Consider the following 19,395-nt stretch of genomic DNA (forward strand, 5'->3'; position numbering starts at 1 on the left):
GACTCAGGCAGAGCTCTTGCTGAAGTCCATGGGATTTTTGCTCGAGTAAGAACTGCAGGCCCAGACCCATAAATAGTACTGTATATCAGGTGTTCCTCAATACAGCAATAATTCAGAATGACTTGACTTATCACAGAAGAGTAGGTGAATTACCTATCAGCAGACTGTAATGAGAGCAGTCATTTAAGTAGGATTATCTCAAAAACATATGTAACAGCTGTGGGCATGTGAATAAAAGTGTATGATCCTTGCAATCTTGAACCCTAGGCTAAAACACTATATCCATACTGAAACAAAAAGTTTAGCTCACATAAGTCAGGAGTATATAGAGTTTGTAAAACAAATAATCATCAAAAACTATTCTTTTAAGTTGTCTCTTCAATCAGGGTACAACAAACATGCTGATCAGAAAACAGTTTTTTGTGTAAGGCCCAGTCCTGAAACCCTTACTTAGGGTCAGATTCTGTCCCGTTTGACACCCTGTGCAAGCCTCCAATGGAGTGTATATTAGGGCAGAATTTGGTCCTTATTGCCTACTCATGTAAAACTCCTATTGACTAAAATGGGAGCTTTGACTTAGTAAGTAGTTCAGGACAAGACCCTTAAGGCCAAATGCTGTTCCCACTGACATCAACAAATTATTGATACTGATTTCGGTGAGAGCAGGCTTGGTCCTTATAGTATAATTAAAGATATAATGTGGACACAGGAAATTCCTGGTGAGGAAAGGACAGAACAGCCCACTTTGTAAAAATCAAAACACATAATAAACCCTCTCCAGATCTCCACAGATTCATTAATTATTCTCACAGTTTTTCATCAATATAATGTTAAGAAAATTCCTATATGATAAGAACTGTAGCTACAAAAAGAAGGATGTAATGGTGACAATAAAAGAAAAAAAAATCAGTAATTTCAACTTAGATAAGGTCTTCCTGATTTATCCGATCTTTGTAAAGACATTTACATTTTCATATATAATTTATAGAATTCATTTATGTGCACAGAATTGTATTAAATAAATTAATTTAAAATTAGGAAAACTCAGGCATGTCATTTAAGCCAAAAATACCAGGTTCAGCGAGATACATTATCAGTAAAAACCAAAATCCTGATTCTGCAACTGCATCTGTGCAGGCAGAGCCTGTGCCCATGTGGAACCTCGCTGATTTCACAGTAAGACTCAATGTGGATGCAAAGGTCTGCTCAAGCAGATACAGTTGCAAGATCAGGGCCCAATTCAGGATGCCGTTGTGTTCATATTTAATGAAAAAGGGGAGGCGAGTCTAATTACTGACACATCTGTTAGCTGTCCTGTGCCCAAGCTCTTGCCCCTACATGAGACCTAAGTACAGATTTACATCTAGAACATTATGAGATTTTATATAAATGCAAGAAAGGCACCATAAAACATTAGGAAAAAAGAAAAGAAAATCCTAAAAATTGTATCATTTTTAGATATTGTACAATACTTTAAATTTACAGATTTGGCTGGACAAACTGCAGACATTCAAATAAGTCAATATTTAAATGTTCTCAGATGTTGAAAAACCTATTTATCATCACAAAAATATCTTCGCAATTAGGCTTTAATATGATCAGGCAGCACATAAAGAATGTAGTAAAGGTTGAATGCGATGGCAAATCAGTGATAGCTAATTGTGCTTCAAGACATCTTTCAGAATTTACCACCTGAGCTTTGTTCTGGCACAAGCCATAGAACGCAGCTTATCATCCACAGATCCTGTATCACTGACACAATATATACACTCTACAGTATGCATGTACTTTCACATAATAAGGTTATCATGTAACATCCACGAATATTTCTGTAAAAGAAATATGGAGGCAGAAATTACAATGGATTCATAGTAAACAGTTCAAGTCCTTCACAATACAATCTACAGCATTTAGCCATGATTAAGACTGCTGTGACATTTTTGATGTATAATAAATCCTCAGCAGGGCTGGGCTTTGATCAAACAGTGCTCTGAGTGAGCTGGAACTGGCACTCCCATACATTTGGAGTTCTTGTTGCTAGAGGTGGCCAGGCCCAGAACAGGCTGCCCATGAGTCCGTGGTACATGCAGGCTGCAATTTGGGGGAAGGCAACAAATAGAAATCTTGTTCAGTGGGAAAGGGTGGAGGCTCCCACAGGGTTCCATGGCAAAGCCCTGGTAAGGACCCATAGGTAGGCACTAGTTCTGCTACTGCACCTCTGCAGAAGTGAACTGTAGAAAGGCTATGAGAGCAAGAGGAGGTCTCGGGGAGAATGCTCAATATGCTGCAGGTTTTGAATCCCCAAACTTGGTGGGAGGTGGTATGGGGAAGGAGTCTGAGGGTCCTTTCTTGGCACCTTTGTTAAATGGCATTATAGAGCTAATAAGAATGTGACCCCCCTTCCCTCTCTCCTCCTCAACCCCTCGTTTTTAAACATTCAGTATTCTTCAATTTGGACAATTCAGCTGTTTTTCTCTATTACCTCTCCCATTTCCTAATTCCTGACATGGCTTTTTGGAAGAAACACTAGCTGTCTGGGACCAACAGGCTGGGATTTTAAAGATCTTTTTCACTGTCCCTGCCTCCCTGCTGTTATTTTCCATTTTTTCCCCATCCCTTTTTTTCTTCTCCAAATTCATATTCTCCTTCTCCTTTGCTTATCACATTCTCTCTCTTTTTTTCCTCTTCACCCCTTCTGTAGTCTCTCTCTCTTCCCTTATCCCCTTTGTTTTTCCCTCTGATTTCAATACCCCATATGTTACCACTTTCACTTCCTTCACAGACTTCTGACACAGAATCACGGAGTATCAAGGTGCAATTGTGAAGCATAGTGCCACCTTCAGGGCAGAAAGAAGAATTGCTTCTACAATAACGGCAGCGCCCTTTCCTCTCCTGTTGATTCTGCTTCCAGAATGCTTCAGATCCACGGGAAGGGCACATCAGTGATACCAGCAAGTTTGGTAAGGAAAGCTGCCCCTGAATTTTTGGTGCAGTAGTCCAGATTATCCATCTCTAAGGCCAGCTCTTATCCTTTGAATTTGTACATTTCATAGCAAAAGAAGGTTCTTATCATAAAGAACAACCTGAAAGTGGTGTGCAAAGTCCTTTGCCACAGCACTAAATCACCAAAAATATTACAGAAGTTAACATTCTAAAGCTGAGAGTGTTAAAATAACTGATTAATGATGAGTTAATTTGTATATCTTGCAACTAGCAGCCATTTCTAGTCCCATATTACTAGTTTCCTTGGTACCTTGCTAGCAGCTGTAGATAATATTTTTCTTGTAAACATAAACTATTGTCTAATTCAGGACATATATATTTGTAATTAATCCAGAAGCAAAGTGCTTTAAATCTTACGATTTTTACTTCTGTATTGTAGAAACAACACTATTTCTAAATGCTCAGATCTTTGCTTTCTGACACAGTCTGCAGTATTAACTTTGTAGATTACTCATTATTTACACCTACTGTACTACATAAAAGTGATGTACATTAGGTATAAATCTGAATTTTAGCTGTCACTTAAGCATGCATTGTCATGCAACTAGAAGATATGGGCTCATACAACTGCCTTTCAGATTCTTCCTGATTCTTGCAATTTTATCTTATTAAAAAGGCTTTCAAAAGAGTTCATGCTATGATATGTATGACTAAAGGAATTACTCAGCCAAAGAAGAAAACCCATAAATTGTTATTTAAGTTTGACATGAGGCAAGCTGAGTGCATCTGAACTGTCCCCTGGCTTGCAAATGCTTTGAGATGATCTTGATATTCCAGTCCTTAGAGAGTCAGTAGAGAGAGCTGTTTCCACTAATGAGCGAGAGATGCTTTCAAAAGCCTCTGTTTTTGTCTCTGCTTCCAATTCTTCATCTGTTATAAATAATTTTGACTCCCTCCATTTGGAGTACACTTCTTGGCTCCCTCTTGAGCCACTGGAGTCATTCCCAGCAATCTGTACATTCAGTTCTTCGGATGATTGTATAAGGTTTTGTACAGATAAAGATTTTCCTAAATCCATTTGCACTACTGGTTTAACTGAGACCAAGGGTTCCCCTTCTGTATCAAGGTTTTTTCTCCAGGAAAGATCCTTTGTCACTTTGGACTGTGCAACTTGTCCATTATCCTTTAAAGCAACAAGGCAAGCAGTGACATCAGAAATATTTTCCTGTGTGGTTGCAGGAATAATATGAAGAGGCTCAGGCCAGTTGGCATGCTTGACTGAGGAGAAAGGTGGTATTTGTAACGTTGTTGGTGTTGTTGGCTTAGTTGCCTGGTTTATTTGGTTTGATGTATTATTAGTTATTACTGTTGCAGGTCCATCATTTGGCACCTGTGTTGCTTGACTATGCATAGTTGGACTAAAAGCATAGTAAGCCTGAGTGCTAAATTCATTTGGTGTCAGTATAAGCTGTAGGCCACGAGTCATGTTGGCACTAGCTGATCTGGATACACATCCACTAGTTTGTGCAGAACTAGATAAATCTTTGCTGTCTACAGGACTTTGATAATCAGAGGTCTGGTCACATTCAAAAGATGGCATTTGAAATGAAGCCAAAGTGAGCGCTGATGCAGATCCTTTCCTTAAGACCTGTTGATAAATATCTAACAGGCTGTCCAGTTTTGACTCTATGGATTGTACCTGCAGATTGGGAAAAAAAGGTTAAAGTAAGTACAAAATATTATTTAAAAACATTTGCCTCCCTAACGCCTCTCTAGAATCTAAGCAAAGAGAAAATGTAACAGATAATAGGAACAATCCACATATAAGGGAAATGTGTTTCTCTGTATAAAAGAGCTACTCATCAAAAAAAGAAAGCTATTAAAAGCAGTGTATTTACAGATGCTTCATGATCAAGTTAATGTTCTAGCTATTAAAGGCTGCAGATTTCAGTAGTGTATGTTTTTCCATTTCTGTATACAAAGCACATTTAATGTAATATAATTTGTGTGTGTTTTACTTCAACATTTAAAATAGTGCAGACACCAAATAAAGTTATTTTACCAAATTGTTGTAAATTGAAAACATCCATTATTCATTACAGAAAGTTATAAGCAATAAAACAAAATCATGGTCTCATACAGTCACTCTACCTGCTTCTCCACCTTGACTACACGCCCTAACATACTAAGGTCATCAGTTGTCTCATTCTCTGCAGTATTCTTTTCTCGACTTTTCTTATCTGTTGTGATTTGTCCTTTTCCAAGAATCTGGTCAACACTGTGAAAGAAATTGGAGACTATAATGATCCCTGAAAATGGTGAAATTGTGGAAGTATCCACTGTTCACATCTATTGAAAATTACAATTACAACAACTATTTAACAGTTTCTGAAAAATGCCTAAGAAAAAGGATAGATTTATTTTTGTTAAAATAATAGTAATTAAAGTTCACAAAAATACTATAAAAGAGCATAGAATGATGTTTAAAGCATCTGGGGAGAGCAAAATGTGAAGCTAAATGGCAATGGAGTTATATTTACTGTTACTTTTGAGATTTGTTACACATAGAAATAAATGATAACAGATACTTATTTGTGAGGGATAGTTTAGTCTCGAGTTATTGGCTCAATCCTCCAAACACTTACTACTGGGTACATTGCTTACTACTATTAGTAGTCCCATTGGTCAAATACAGTACAGACCCATTTACGCGGGAATCCGCTTAACGTGTGGTAGCGCCATTCCTCCCAGTGCTACCTATTTAACACGCGAGACTCGTTAACACGCAGTACAGGAACTTGCTATGTAGCGCTACAGATTTGCTCACTAACTCACTGACACAGAAATCAACAGGAAGTGCGGAGCGGAAACGTGTTGTACGTCTTTACCGCCGACGGGGGGGGGAGAGGTGGGGAAGGGGTAGCAACGTTAAAGCGCTGCCGCGGCAAAGGACCATCCTTAAAGCGCTGCCGCTCTCTCTCTCCCCCCGTCGGCAGCCCTGCCGGTAGGAACCCTACCAGCAGGGCTGCCGACGGGGGAGGCAAAAAGGGCAGGGACCTTAAAGCGCTGCCGCAGCAAAGGACCCTGCAGCGCTTTAAGGTCCCTGCCCCTTTTGCCCCCCCTCGGCCGCCGAGAGGCAGGGGGAGGGGGGAGGGAGCAGCTGCCCCGGGGCCGGCGATTTAAAGGGGCCCGGGGCTCCGGACGCTGCTATCGCAGCAGTGGCGTCCGGAGCCCCGGGCCCTTTAAATCGCCACGGGAACCCTGGGTGGCGTGGACCAGGCAACCTGGAAGGGCTGGCTGGGGGATGTGACCCCTAGTGCCGCCCCTTCCGCCTGAGGCCCTGCCCCTTCTGGGGGCCAGAGCCACCCCCGCCCCGTACCGGTAAGTGTCCTGAGTTACTTTCACCCCTGTGTAGTAGTAATAATGTTCTTATTAGATTACACATTTGAATTTATATTCTTGCAAAGCACCGCTAACAGATAGGCCTGCAGTATTTGGGACGCTGTGAATACGTATGTAATCCTAGATAATTATACATGTATATATCTTAAGATATTTCAGCATGGCCCTCTTAACCCGAGGTTGCGATGGCTTGACTCCCGATATCCGCGCTTAAACGGGTCTGTACTGTATGACCAAAAGTGTTTAAAGCATGGGGCCCAACATGTATATCTCATGCTTAGTTGTATCTGTATTACACCAGCACAACATAGAATTTTAAAAAAAATAAGTAGGTGTTGAGAGTGGTATGGAGAGATTTATTGTAATGTTTGCTCTTACTCTAAACCAGTGAGTGACATCAAGCAGGGGAAAGTTGCTTAAGAGAAGGTTTAAAAAAAGTAATGTTCAGCAATAAGGGCTATAGGCTTTGAATCAATGTCTCAGAGAACTAATGAGCAGTATTGAGCCCTGCACCTCTGGAGGTTCTTCAGATGTCATTTCATAGTGGCCAACTGGCATACAGTATATAGCAATCAGAGGTGGAGGGAACTGCAAAACTCTGCATTGGAAAGGTTGGGCACAAACAGAGAGCTTGGGCTTCTAAATCTGGGAAGTGCTTCCCAAATGCAAATATAAGGAGGGCTCTATATGTATCATGGATTTGTCTGTTTATTACTGTATGGAGTCCAGAATATTAAAATATAGGATCCGGGCCATTGTGGTGCTAACGGCCCTCAGCTTCTATTAACAGTCACTGTATTAAATATTCCGTCAGTTTATGAGTGCACTTTAAAAAAAAAAGGGGGGGGTTACGTTTTCAAATTTTCTGGGCCCAATTTACATCCACATTTTTTCCACCCACAATTTACTTGCAGGCCTAACTGCATTCACAAAAAGGAAGACCAAGCTACAGCACAGGTGAAAACTTGGGTCAAAAAAAAATTGGTAATGTAAAAGACACACAATTCTTCTGGTGCTAAATGACAAAACAGCTCAAGGTATTTTTACACAGGAAGGTTCTTCAATGATGAAGGATTATTCTTTCCTTACCGGGACTGAAGACTTTTTATTCTGCACAACATATCAAGGTGACCAGCTGAATACTGTTCAATTACATCTTTTACATCATATGGACGTAATGTCTCTTTAAACTTTCTCTTTGCAACATGAAATTTCATGATTCTGTGGAAGAAACATTTTTCCAAATTAATCCTTATACATTTTTGTAAAACAATAAAGTCATCAACACTGATTCAAATGTTAGCTCTGTCTATCTTTTCATAATTCGGACAGCTTTGTGTTACATCAGATAAGCTAAACTAAGGACTTGTCTACACTATAAAGTTTTGTCAACAAAAGGCAGCTTTTGTCAACAAAACAGTGAATGCATACACACTGTGATTTGACTTTTGGTGGCAAAAATGCCCTGTTTTGGTGACAAAATACAATCACCCCAAAGAGAGACATAAGTTTTTTTCCTCTAAATTTTTGTCAACAAAGTGCCAATGTGTAGACGCCACGCTTGATTTTATTGCTTTAATTGGCCTCCTGGAGGTGTCCCACAATGCCCATCGTGATCACTCTGGTCAGCAGTTTGAACTCCACTGCCCTGCAGTCAGGTAAATAACTATCCGCCCCTCCCCCTTAGAAGCCCCCGAAATTTTTGAAATTCCATTTCCTGTTTGCTCGGCATGGAGAGGTCTCATTGCATCTTCCCAGGTGACCATGGCAGGTAATCGCAGCAAACGCTCTCCCGCTTGGACCACTGCAGAGCTGCTGGATCTGCTCAGTATATGGGGAGAGGAGGCTGTGCAGTCCCAGTTGCACCTGAGCCGTAGGAATTGGGATACCTACAGGCACATTTCTCAAGGCTTGTGTGAAAAGGGCTATGATTGGGACACGCTGCAGTGCAGAGTGAAGATAAAAGAGCTGAGGCAGGCGTACCATAAGGTGAAGGAGGCAAACCGTCGCTCCGATGCTGCACCTAAGACCTACCAGTTCTATAAGGAGCCGAACTCTATCTTTGGTGGCGACCCCACCTCCACTGCCAAGAGCCCCACGGATACTTCGGTGGGCCTGGAGGCGGTGGAAAGAGGACCTAATCCGAAGGACAAAGTCATTGATGAAGAGGTGGAGTTAGACAATGATGTGGCGCTCCCAATGGGGTTGTCCTGTGAGGCAGACATCCAGGAACTGTTCACCATGCCAAAGGTGTCTAGCCAGTCTCAGCAGTTGCACTCTGGCAAGCAAGAAGCAGGAGAGGAGACACCTGGTAAGTGCAGAGGTGGGTTCAGGGTATAGAAATGTAGAAGTCTGGCTGTGTTTCTGTGAGCTGGACATTTCCCTGTGTAGCTAATCAGTATGGTGAAACAGGGTGTTGATGCACACCAAGATCATACAGGAATCCTCCAGAGAGATCTCCAGGAAAGTTTCCTGGAGGTATTCGGCAATCCTCTGTGGAAGGCTCCTTGGCAGAGCAGCTTTGTTCCTTCCCCCATTGTAGGGAACTTTCCCGCGCCATTCGGCAATCACTTGTGCAGGGATCAAAGCAGCACACAAGTGAGCAACATAGGGAGAAGGGCGGAAGTCACAAGCATGTAGTAGATGCAGGGGCGGCTCCAGGCACCAGCGCATCAAGCGCATGCCTGGGGAGGCAAGCCGCAAGGGGTGGCCTGCCGGTCGCTGTGAGGGCGGCAGTCAGGCTGCCTTCGGTGGCATGCCTGTTGGAGGTCCACCAGTCCCGCGGTTTCAGCGGCAATTTGGCAGTGGGTACGCCGAAGGCACGGGACCGGCGGACCTCCTGCAGGCATGCCGCCGAAGGCTGCCTGACTGCCGTACTTGGGGCGGCAAAATACATAGAGATGCCCCTGAGTAGATGTACCCTCATGTGATGGGGTGGACTAGGTTCAAAAGCCCCCCGCTGGAGGCCTCACGGTTCAGCCACACCCATTCCAGGGAAGGTGCATTGGAGAGGTCTTCCAAGCAGGCTAGAGTAGCTGCAGGGGAAGCAGCCAATCAGGGCTCAGGAGGACCATATAAAAGATGTTGCAGAGCAGAGCAGTAGTCAGTTGCTGCTTGGAGCAGGAGAAGAAAGGACTGCAGGCCTGACTGCCTGGAAGAGCAGCAGGGCCCTGGGGGGCATTGAGGGAGCTCCTGGCTGGTTGCTAGGACTGAGTAGGGACTGAGCCTGGGAGGGCTGCAGGAAGATAGTGTCTCCAGTGAGGAAGCCCTGGAGATACAGCCCTATACCAGGGATGGACTTCTTAAAGACCAAAGCCCAGGGAGGGCAAGAGAGAGACACCACCACAGGGGTACTGAGATAGGCCCCGGTGGACTGTATACCCCAGAAGGGGTTTGTGCTAGTTAATATGCAGACAGTGTGACTCAGCTGGAGCGCTGTGTCACTGACAAACCTGCCTCAGACCACCGAAAGGAGTCACCAGAACTAAAGAACGCAGACTCACCCAACCAGAAGGGGGTACTTGCGAGAGGTGGGTGCCAACCCCGCTACAACTCATTTCCCTGCTTATCCTTAGCAGTGAGATCTGTGCTAGAATGACCCCCACCTTTGGAAAAGTGTGGGAGAATATTAGAATTTTTTCCCTAGTTGGCTGTGCCACAACCCTTGCAGAGTGACTGCTCTTTTCCCAATGTGGAGTGCCCCTCCTCCCCCACCCGCCAACACTCATCAGGCTTTGGGTGTTTGCAGAGATGTGTGCTTGCCATGTTGCTTGTTATTTTGCAAAAGGTGTATTTTACTGAAATGTTTTAATGCTGTGCATGAATTTAATAATTATGCTTCTGTGCATTGTTTCTTGTGCTTCGGCAGATGTGACCATCAGGAACACCCCCCACACGCTGGCCAAGCGTCTGCGCCAGATAAGAAAGCGCCCAAGATGGAGCAAAGAAAACATGTTCTGGGAGGTACTGCACTCCTCTCATGCCGAGAAAAGGGAACGCAAGGAGTGGTGGAAACCGAAAGGCAGGACAGAAAAGAAAATCAGGAGTTTGTTAAGGACGCTACTGAGTGGATGATTAAAGTAATGGAGGAGCAAACACAGAAGTTGAAGTCCTTAATAATGCTGAAGACTGAGTAGATCAGTACCCGCCCTCTCCTGCAGCACATTCAGAACTCTTTTCCATGTCCCCACCTTCCTTCAAACTCTGCCTGCACAGTCCTTTCCACTTTCCGGGACTTCTCGGTTTCTCCTTCACTCCACCCCCTCGGACAACGTTCATAATGATAGCTGGACCTACACACAGCTCTGAAAGTCTGCCCTTCCCTGGTACCTCCTTTCCCACCAAGCATCCTTGGGTGTTTGGGTGTGTTGTTTCTTGTGCAATAAAAGCAAAGTTTTGGAGTGGCAACTCATCTTTATTTGTTTTCTACAAATTGAGATAGCAGGCACTACCAATACATACACAGGCAGTTTATTCATGTGCTTGCTGGAATGTAAGGCCCCAAATATAACCATTACTTCCTAGGAAAACTACATGTAACGTAACATTGCAGCACTAATCACAGAGATAGACATTACTGGTTATCATTTTCAAAGTGTTGCCTCAAAGCCTCCCTCACTCGAATTGGCCCCCCTTGGGCAACTCTTATAGCCCTCGTATCTGGCTGCTCAAAATTAGCAGCCAAGTGGTCTGCCTCCACATTCCACCCCGAGCAAACCTTTCACCCTTAGCTTCACAAAGATTATGCAACGTACAACATTCGGCTATCACAATGGGAATATTATCCTCATTAAGGTCTAACCTGCCATAAAGGCTTCGCCAGTGTGCCTTTAATCTGCCAAAGGCACATTCCACTGTCATCCAGCACCTACTCAGCCTGTTGTTGAACCGCTCCTTACTGCTGTCCAGGTTTCCCATGCAAGGTTTCATGATCCATGGCTGTAAGGGGTACGCCAGATCTCCGAGGATCACTGTAATCTTCTGGTTTGGAAAGAGAGTCCCCGCTTGTAACTTTCTATACAGGCCGGTGTTCCTGAAGATGCATGCATCATGAACCTTCCTGGACCATCCCACGCTGATGTCAGTGAAACACCCACAGTGATGCACTTTCCACAAGTGCCTGCAACACTATGGAGAAGTATCCCTTTCCTATTGATGTACTCCATTGCAAGGTGGTTGGGTGGCAAAATTGGAATATGTATGCCATCCATTGCCCCTCCACAGTTAGGGAAACCCATTTCTGCAAAGCCATCCGCTATTTCACGCACATTTCCAAGAGTCAGGGTCCTTTGTAGCAGGATGCGATTAATTGCTCTGCACACTTGCATTAACGCAGCCCCAATGGTTGATTTCCCGACTCCAAATTGATTCGCGACCAACCAGAGTCGTCACCTTCCACACAGCAATTGCCACACGCTTCTCTACCGATAGGGCAGCTCTCATTGTGGTGTCCTTGCCCTGCAGTGCTGGGGCAAGCTCCACACACAGTTCCAGGAAGGTGGCTTTCCACATCCGAAAGTTCTGTAGCCACTGCTCATTATCCCACACCTGCATGACGATATGATCCCACCATTCAATGCTTGTTTCCTGAGCCCAAAAGTGATGGTGTACCCTATGCAGTTGTTCTGTGAATGCGAAAAGCAATCTAAAGTTGCTCCTATCCATATCACACAGCATGTCACACAAATGGGAGCTTCTTCAGTTAGGAACTTTGCGATTAACTGCACTGCCATCCGCAATGTCTTCATGACAGCTAACAGAGCAAAGGAGACCAGTGCAGAATCCATCCCTTCTCACAAAGATACCGGGGTGCACAGCAAAGAATGGCCATTGAAAAATGCTGCAAAAGAAAGCCGACAGAAAGCAATGCATCACGGGACATTGAGCCCAGTCCCAAGATACACTGCAATCCGCTCCGCCTTCCCACAACACCTAATGACAGAAAGTGTCGAGCTGGACTGTGGGATAGGTACCCACAGTCCACTGTTCACACTGTTGATGATAGTGCCCCAACTGTGGACACACTCTGCCGACAGAGGGAGCGATTGTGAACATGACATTCCGATTTTTACTATGCTGATTTCTGAGTGTTGACATCACTTTTGTTGACAAAACTTGTTAGTGTAGACAAGGCCTAAGCTAAGCTGATGATATTTTCTTCTGAACTGCTGAGTTATACTCAGCGAAACCCTTCTTTTTCAAGGTGATTTGTGGAGCGTATAAGCACAACTCCACTGAAGTCAGCATTTTGCAAGTGTAGAATTGTCATGTTAAAGATCTGTTCCATGGGATTTTAAATAGCTTGTTTAAAGTTATAAATGTGTGCCCATCAAAGTGTTCTCTTCTGTTAGGTGCAAATTTAACAAGGTATTTAAACATGTGACTAGTCTCATTGAGGTCAATGAGGCTACTCAGGTCCTCAAAGTTAGGCTTGTGCGTCAGCAACTTCTTGAACCAGGACCTTAATGTTGAGGGAACTTTCATAGCTAAATCTCAATGATTCAGAAGTTTTGTTTTGTTGCTAGATTGGTTCCTTTCAAAGCTTCACATTTTGTTAGCAAATGCCCTCCTAGTTATGTGTGTATGATTTTAATCTAACTCACTCCAGTGCTGAATAACTTAAATGATAAAAATTGCCATGCTAATTGTACTCTCCTTTATATAAGCAAATCTGTGCACATAAAAGGGTGTGCTGTTATTTTCTACTGAGAAAATAGTAGGGTATATCCATCTATATCTAGGTAGCTATATCTAGACGTATATGCAGTGTAGTTGTAGCCTTGTTGGTCCCAGGATATTAGAGAGAGAAGGTGGGTTAGGTTATATCTTTTACTGGACCAACTTCTGTTGGTAAGAGAGACAAGCTTTTGAGCCACAGTGGAGAAGAGCTCTGTGTGGTTCGAATCCCTGTCTCTCTCACCAACACAAGTTGATCCAATAAAAGATATTACCTCACCCGCGTTGTCTCTCTAATACCTGAAGATAAATATATAGCTGTGGATGGCTGTATGAATGACAATTTGAATCAAACCAAACAATTTTGCATGCAGTTTAAAGGCCTTGATTCTTCTCCCACTGAATTCAGCTGCAAACTCCCCAATGATTTTAGTGGGAGGATGATAAAACCATAATAATTAATTTAATTATAAGTATTCACTTTCTTCTGTTCCTTATAAGTACAGTACCACACTTCCCATTTTGTAAGTATCTTTAATTGTGCATCCAATTTGTTTCTCATTAATTTTTCACTTGTTGATTAACGGTGTCTCTTCATGCAGGCCAGTATTCTCCATTTTTAATTCTTTCTTTTGCTGCTTTGGGACCAAACACTGCAGTCCAGAGATTTGACTGAGGCACAGTTCCTATTCAGGTACAATTATGACATTTTCCCAATTGAAATCAATGGTTGAATAAGGATTGTGGGATATGACTGTTGGATTTTACTGCAAAGCAATCAAAGGTGCCATTCAACAGCAAATAATTAATGATGAAATGTAAATTTCAGATAAAGAGCATTTTGCAGAATTCTGTGTAATTTGTGTGGCAATCAGATGTTCAATGGGTATTTTTTAAGAACAGGAAACTTTGTGTTAAGTCATAAATGTGAAGAAATACAGACCAAAGATTTTGAATATATCTTTAGGCACCTAAATAAAAGTGATCAGGTTTTTCAAAGGTGACATGAGCTCCTGTAACTTCCACTGATTTAAACGGGAGTTGTGGAAGCTCAGCATATTTGGGAGTCTGAAAAGTTTGGCCATACTGCTTTGTGTTGAAGAGAGGTAAAACGAGGACACTAGTCATAACTTGGTAAGATCTACACTCTAGTGCACGTAAGCAGGTAGGGAACACAAAACTGTTGGCCCATCTGTAGAATGTGCACGATCACCAATAGTGTTGCCTAGTAGTCAGGCAGGGTTTTAGCAGGGCATCTCCCCATTGAAAGCACAGTCTGGTCCTTCAGTGCCCTGGCCCCAATGGTTTCCAGTCCTCCCCTTTAGCCCAGAGATTTTTTGAGGGTCAGGGGGCTGGGCCCTTGAACAGTCAATGCCTTTTCCAGCTGGTCTCTCACCTTGATGAAGATTCCTAGTGTTGTAGTGTCCTCTTGGGGTGGGTGGGGATCCTGGGCCTGCTCTCTCCACTAGGCTCCAATCCAGGGTGCTAAACTGCTCCCCTCGGACAACTTCCTATCCCCAGCCCCTTTTAGCTCCCCAGAATAAATTACTCCAATCAAGTCTCTGACCTGCTCGCTCAGTCACTTGCCTATCCTATGTGGGTTTGCACAGGTCTGTGTTGTCAGGTCTCAGGCAATGGGCTCCTGGGCAGTACTTTCCCCTCTGGGCAGCTATCTGCTCCCTTCCACTGTCCTGAACTGCTGCTCTCCCCTTTTTAAAGCCCTACCTCCAGCTTGTGCAGGCCCTGCAGGTGTGGCTGGGCAGGGCCGCCTGGCAAACCCCTTACTCACCAGTGTGGGGTTTGTAGATCCCATCACACCATCCCTAATCCTAATATTTCATGCTATAATATTAGCTAATTCAATTTTTATTATACTACATAATTCACCTGCAAGACAGCCAACAAGCAGATAAAAAGCCATGGTTATCACTCTGTGATAACTAGAGATTAGTATTACTTTAAATGGAATTACATGAAAACTGTACTTTGTATTATTTCTTTACCACATTATTATAAAAAGTATGCAGTCAGAGTTGAAATTTATAATGGACCCCTATTGATTATGTATACACCTGTTATTCTAAGTAGTATTGATCTCTCCCCACAAGGCTTAGTTTCTTGATTTGTCGCATTATTGTAAGTATGAAGTTAAATGGTGAATTCAGATAAGGTGGAGTGTCACTGGTATAATGGATGAAGCAGAATCTTGGTCATAGAGTCTAGAAACGGAAGAGACTTATTAGGACAACTACTCCATCTCCCTGCCAGTTCAGGATTGGTCTCCATTGTGCACAGTGGACATGTAGCTTTAAATATGCCAAGGGACAAACTTCCATTGGGAGACTAATTCTACAAGCTAATATAGCTCACTGTCATTTCTAACACGGAGGCACCTGAAGCAGGGAAAATGTTGGAAATGGAATTTTTTCATATAGTTGTCAAATGACTCCAATATGTTCTATTCCTAAAAGTCTGATAGACCATCTAATCCCTGTGTATCCAGTTCTTCGTTCAGGTTATGAAGAAAAAATTAACGTGACTTGTTCCAAAACAACTTGCATTACAAAGGTGGTTTATTTAGAAAAAATATAGTTGTCCTTTTTTTCTTTTTTCTTTGTTTTGGTAGCCGTACATAATTGCCATGCACACTCCTCCTGAAGTGCAATATGAGACTCAACAGGAAGTGTGGAGCCAGGGAAGTAGTACGTTATATGGGGAAATAATCAAATTTCCTACTACGGGGTGGCATGTACAAGAAAATTGAGGCAGAAGGTCAGTTTTCATTATTGGGCCATAAACCTGGTTAATCAGCATACACAAAAATCTGAAGTGTAGATCAGCACCTTGTCTGGAAGCAGTAAATTCTTAAATTCACTGGCTTAGACCAGGGCTTTGGTTATTCAAGGCTGTTTTAACATTTTTCCTAGCTTATCCAAGGGACTATGTTGTTTTGGAACTCAGGATGATTCTAGCTATTTGGGGAGAATCTCTTCTAATATATCTCTGTTTCCTAATGTAACCAAGGGTCTTTTTCCTTGCCTCCTCTGAACTAGGAGTCCTCTGAGCCTAAAGGTTTTTCATTGACTTCAGTTGGAACAGAATTAGTCTAACACTCATTGCTTTGAAAAATTCTACCCTTGATGACTGTTTCCATTTCTTTCCAGACATGAGGTTGTATAGTAATTGCACCTGCTCTTAATGAGTCAATTTCGGTAGAGCCCTGTTCTCAAAAATTTCAGTAGTTAGGGCTCATTGAGGTCAATGGGAATTTTCCCACTAATTTCAATGGGTTTTGGATTAGGCCCTTATTCCCTTGTGCCTCAGATGTGTGAAGTTTTCCTCTGGATTCCAAGAATACATGTAAAATATCTTACAGGAGGGAGGAGGAGAAGGAGATATATGAGCTATACAAATAATAAAGAAGTAAAAAGAATGGAGTTATTAAAACCTGTCAGTCACTATGAAACATAAAAATGCAGGGATTATTTAAATGATGGAACTGAGGGGTTCCTTTGGAGTTGTTAAATTCTATTGATTCAGTAATTCTCAATTAAAAAATAAGTCAATCTGTTTTTTTTAAAAAAAGTCCTGAAATAACTATTTATATAATAGATTTGAATAAACGAAAACACCCATTATGGTTAATGATAGCAATTTTATGGACTTTTTTTCAAAATAAAAGAATTATGTCACAAATCCAAAAACTTTGAATTTCCTTGTATTTGTTAGTTTTAAAAATCAAAATGTTAAACTATTTTTGTGTGTTCACGTGTGCTACAAACTAAGGGTCTGACCCTGCAAACACTTACACATTGGGTGACTTTACTTGCATGTAATGGCACTACTCCCACAAGTCAAGTTACTCATATGCTAAAGTATTTGAAGAATTGGGCCTTAAAGCACACAACAGGTATATGGCACACCAAGTACAGCTTAGTGCTTGTTTTCTACTTGTACCACAAGAGGGCAAAAAAGACTCACCATAAACGTTGACTGTATGTAAACTGAGTAGACCATACGGAGTCCACTCACAACAAATTCTGACTAAGCAGAAAGTAAAACAAACAAAAATGAACAAAACAGTGCAGTCCCCTGTCTATTTGAAAGGCTAATTATTTTTTCTCAGAGTCACTGTATTAAATATAACAGAGTCATTTTTCTATAATTTAAATATAATGTGATGAATGATACCCTGTATACTAAACTCATCTAATAAAACAACTGGTGTAAGGCAACTTTACCATAAGAATTAGTCATAAATAATGGCCCAATTCATCATCCAGTAGAGAACAGAAGCTAAATTATTTTGTATTGAATTGAGCTCCAAATGATTTCAGACACTTTTGTATCAAACTGCGTCACTTACACCCCAAGAATCTCTACACGACTTGCTCTGCATCTTTACTGAGGCAAAACTCCTCCTGAAGCTCAGACAAGTTTTGCATGAGCAAGGACTGCACATCAGGCCCAAACAGAACAATATTAGCACCGTCACCTCATGTCAATAACATCAAATGCAAGAGCAGCAAAAATCAGGATTACAGGGACATGAAGATTCTTCTTGTACAAGGTTTTGCTTCCCATTTGTTTTGTATTTCTTTCCCTGCACATGTTGCATTTCCCTCCCCATTCATGTTGCCAGTTATAGTGTTACGTACAAGTACGCTTGTCATTAGTAGAGCCTACAAATCTGCAGATATCCACGGACCATTTTTGCAGATTGGATGCAGATACAAATTTTGTATCCACGTAGGGCTCTAGTCATTGTGCTCTTTATTGAGTCTGAGGATGAGCAAATGCATCGACAGTTCCTTTAATGACCCTGATGCTCTCATGTCATTATTTAAAAAAATGTTTATATTGCCATAGCACCAAGAAGCCTCAATAAGGACTGGAGCCCTAGTCTGAGAGGCATCATGACATAGTCCCTGCTTTGAAGATTACAATCTAGGAAGATTGCTTTCCTCTTAACTAAACAAGACTCCCACAACTTCACTGTTGAGTGTGAAAACACGCCCCACCACTTCCAGCAATTCAGCAGCCCCATGAAGCTTGCCCAGGGTGCTGGTTCTACCACAGTGCTCTTCTACACAGCTGGTTCCATGACTGTTTTTTCCCATCCCCAACCTCCGCAACCCCTCCTGGTTTTCTGCCTGCAGAAGAGGTCAGGAACTAATAGCAGGGAGGCAGATCATGTGGGAAGTGCAAGCCACAGGAGGAGGGGTGTTCCAGGTGTAGGTAGATAGGGGTAACACTGACTCCTCCCTAGAATACTAACCTGCCCCATTCCCAGGAGCCAGAAATCATCTTTTCTCCCAGGTAGTCTTTTTATATATGCCTAGACAGTCTGGCTGAGATTCTAGAACCATGTAGAGGTGTGGGAAATAGTGTGTTATGGGTTAAAATATATAGGAATCTGAGACAGAACACCATGGGACAAAGTTCTAATGCTGGGGTGGCCAACCTATGGCTCCGGAGGCACATGCAGCTCTTCAGAAGTTAATATGCAGCTCCTTGTATAGGCACTGACTCCGGGGCTGGAGCTACAGGCACCAACTTTCCAATGTGCCAGGGGGTGCTCACTGCTCAACTCCTGGCTCTGCCACAGGCCCTGCCGCCACTCCATCCCTTCCCGCCCCCTCCCCTGAGCCTGCCGTGCCCTCACTCCTCTCCCCTCCCAGAGCCTCCTGCATGCCACGAAACAGCTGATCTGGAGGTGTGGGGAGGGAGGGGGAGATGCTGATCAACGGGGCTGCCAGTGGGTGGAAGGCGCTGGGAGTGTAGGGTGGGGAGCTGATGGGGGGCTGCTGACGTATTACTGTGGCTCTTTGGTAATGTACATTGGTAAATTCTGGCTCCTTCTCAGGCTCAGGTTGGCCACCCCTGTTCTAATGATAGTAAAAGAGAAATACATTTCAAATTATAGCAGAGATGGAGTTTAACGAGAATGAAATTAAACCAAATTCATAAATGGGTAAGTATAAAATTAAAGAATTAAAGTTAGCTTACATTTGGTTAAGGATCTATATGTGTGTTTGTAAAGAAGGCTCCAATCAGCAAGTAAAAGAAGGCCATGAGAATAATAAGTAGCATTACTTGTAGTGTGGGAAGGCTGTGTGGTTTCAAAATTAGCTAATAAAATAACGAACTGCAGTAACAAGACAAAGAATGTCTTAAAAGAAACATGCCCAAATCTTCTCACTGTTCTGCTGGTAAGCAAGGAATGGGGGGGAGATAAGAAAGGAAAGATCTTGGGAAGAAAGGAGGCTGCAAATCTTATCGGGCTTAAGACTGGAAATAAGGGTGAATTGACTCAATTTGGTTTTTGGCTGAAGTCAGTAATTAGCAATGACATCACGTGTTTGTTGAAGGGTA

The 19,395-nt window shown here is 42.7% G+C and overlaps 1 protein-coding gene across 1 annotated transcript in view; it reads right to left on the reverse strand.

Moving 5' to 3' along the window:
• Positions 1-943: 943 nt before the first annotated feature.
• Positions 944-19,395, reverse strand: part of KCNQ5 (potassium voltage-gated channel subfamily Q member 5) — a 525,002-nt gene continuing 506,550 nt past the window's right edge. The window contains 3 exon segments of the mRNA XM_026654633.2: positions 944-4,642; positions 5,095-5,221; positions 7,435-7,566. Of these exon segments, the coding sequence (XP_026510418.1) occupies positions 3,695-4,642; positions 5,095-5,221; positions 7,435-7,566 (1,207 nt within the window). The 3' untranslated portion in view covers positions 944-3,694.

The sequence above is a fragment of the Terrapene carolina genome, unplaced genomic scaffold (assembly GCF_002925995.2).
Source record: "Terrapene carolina triunguis isolate 2854851 unplaced genomic scaffold, T_m_triunguis-2.0 Scaffold42, whole genome shotgun sequence".
In the NCBI taxonomy this organism is placed as follows: domain Eukaryota; kingdom Metazoa; phylum Chordata; order Testudines; family Emydidae; genus Terrapene; species Terrapene triunguis.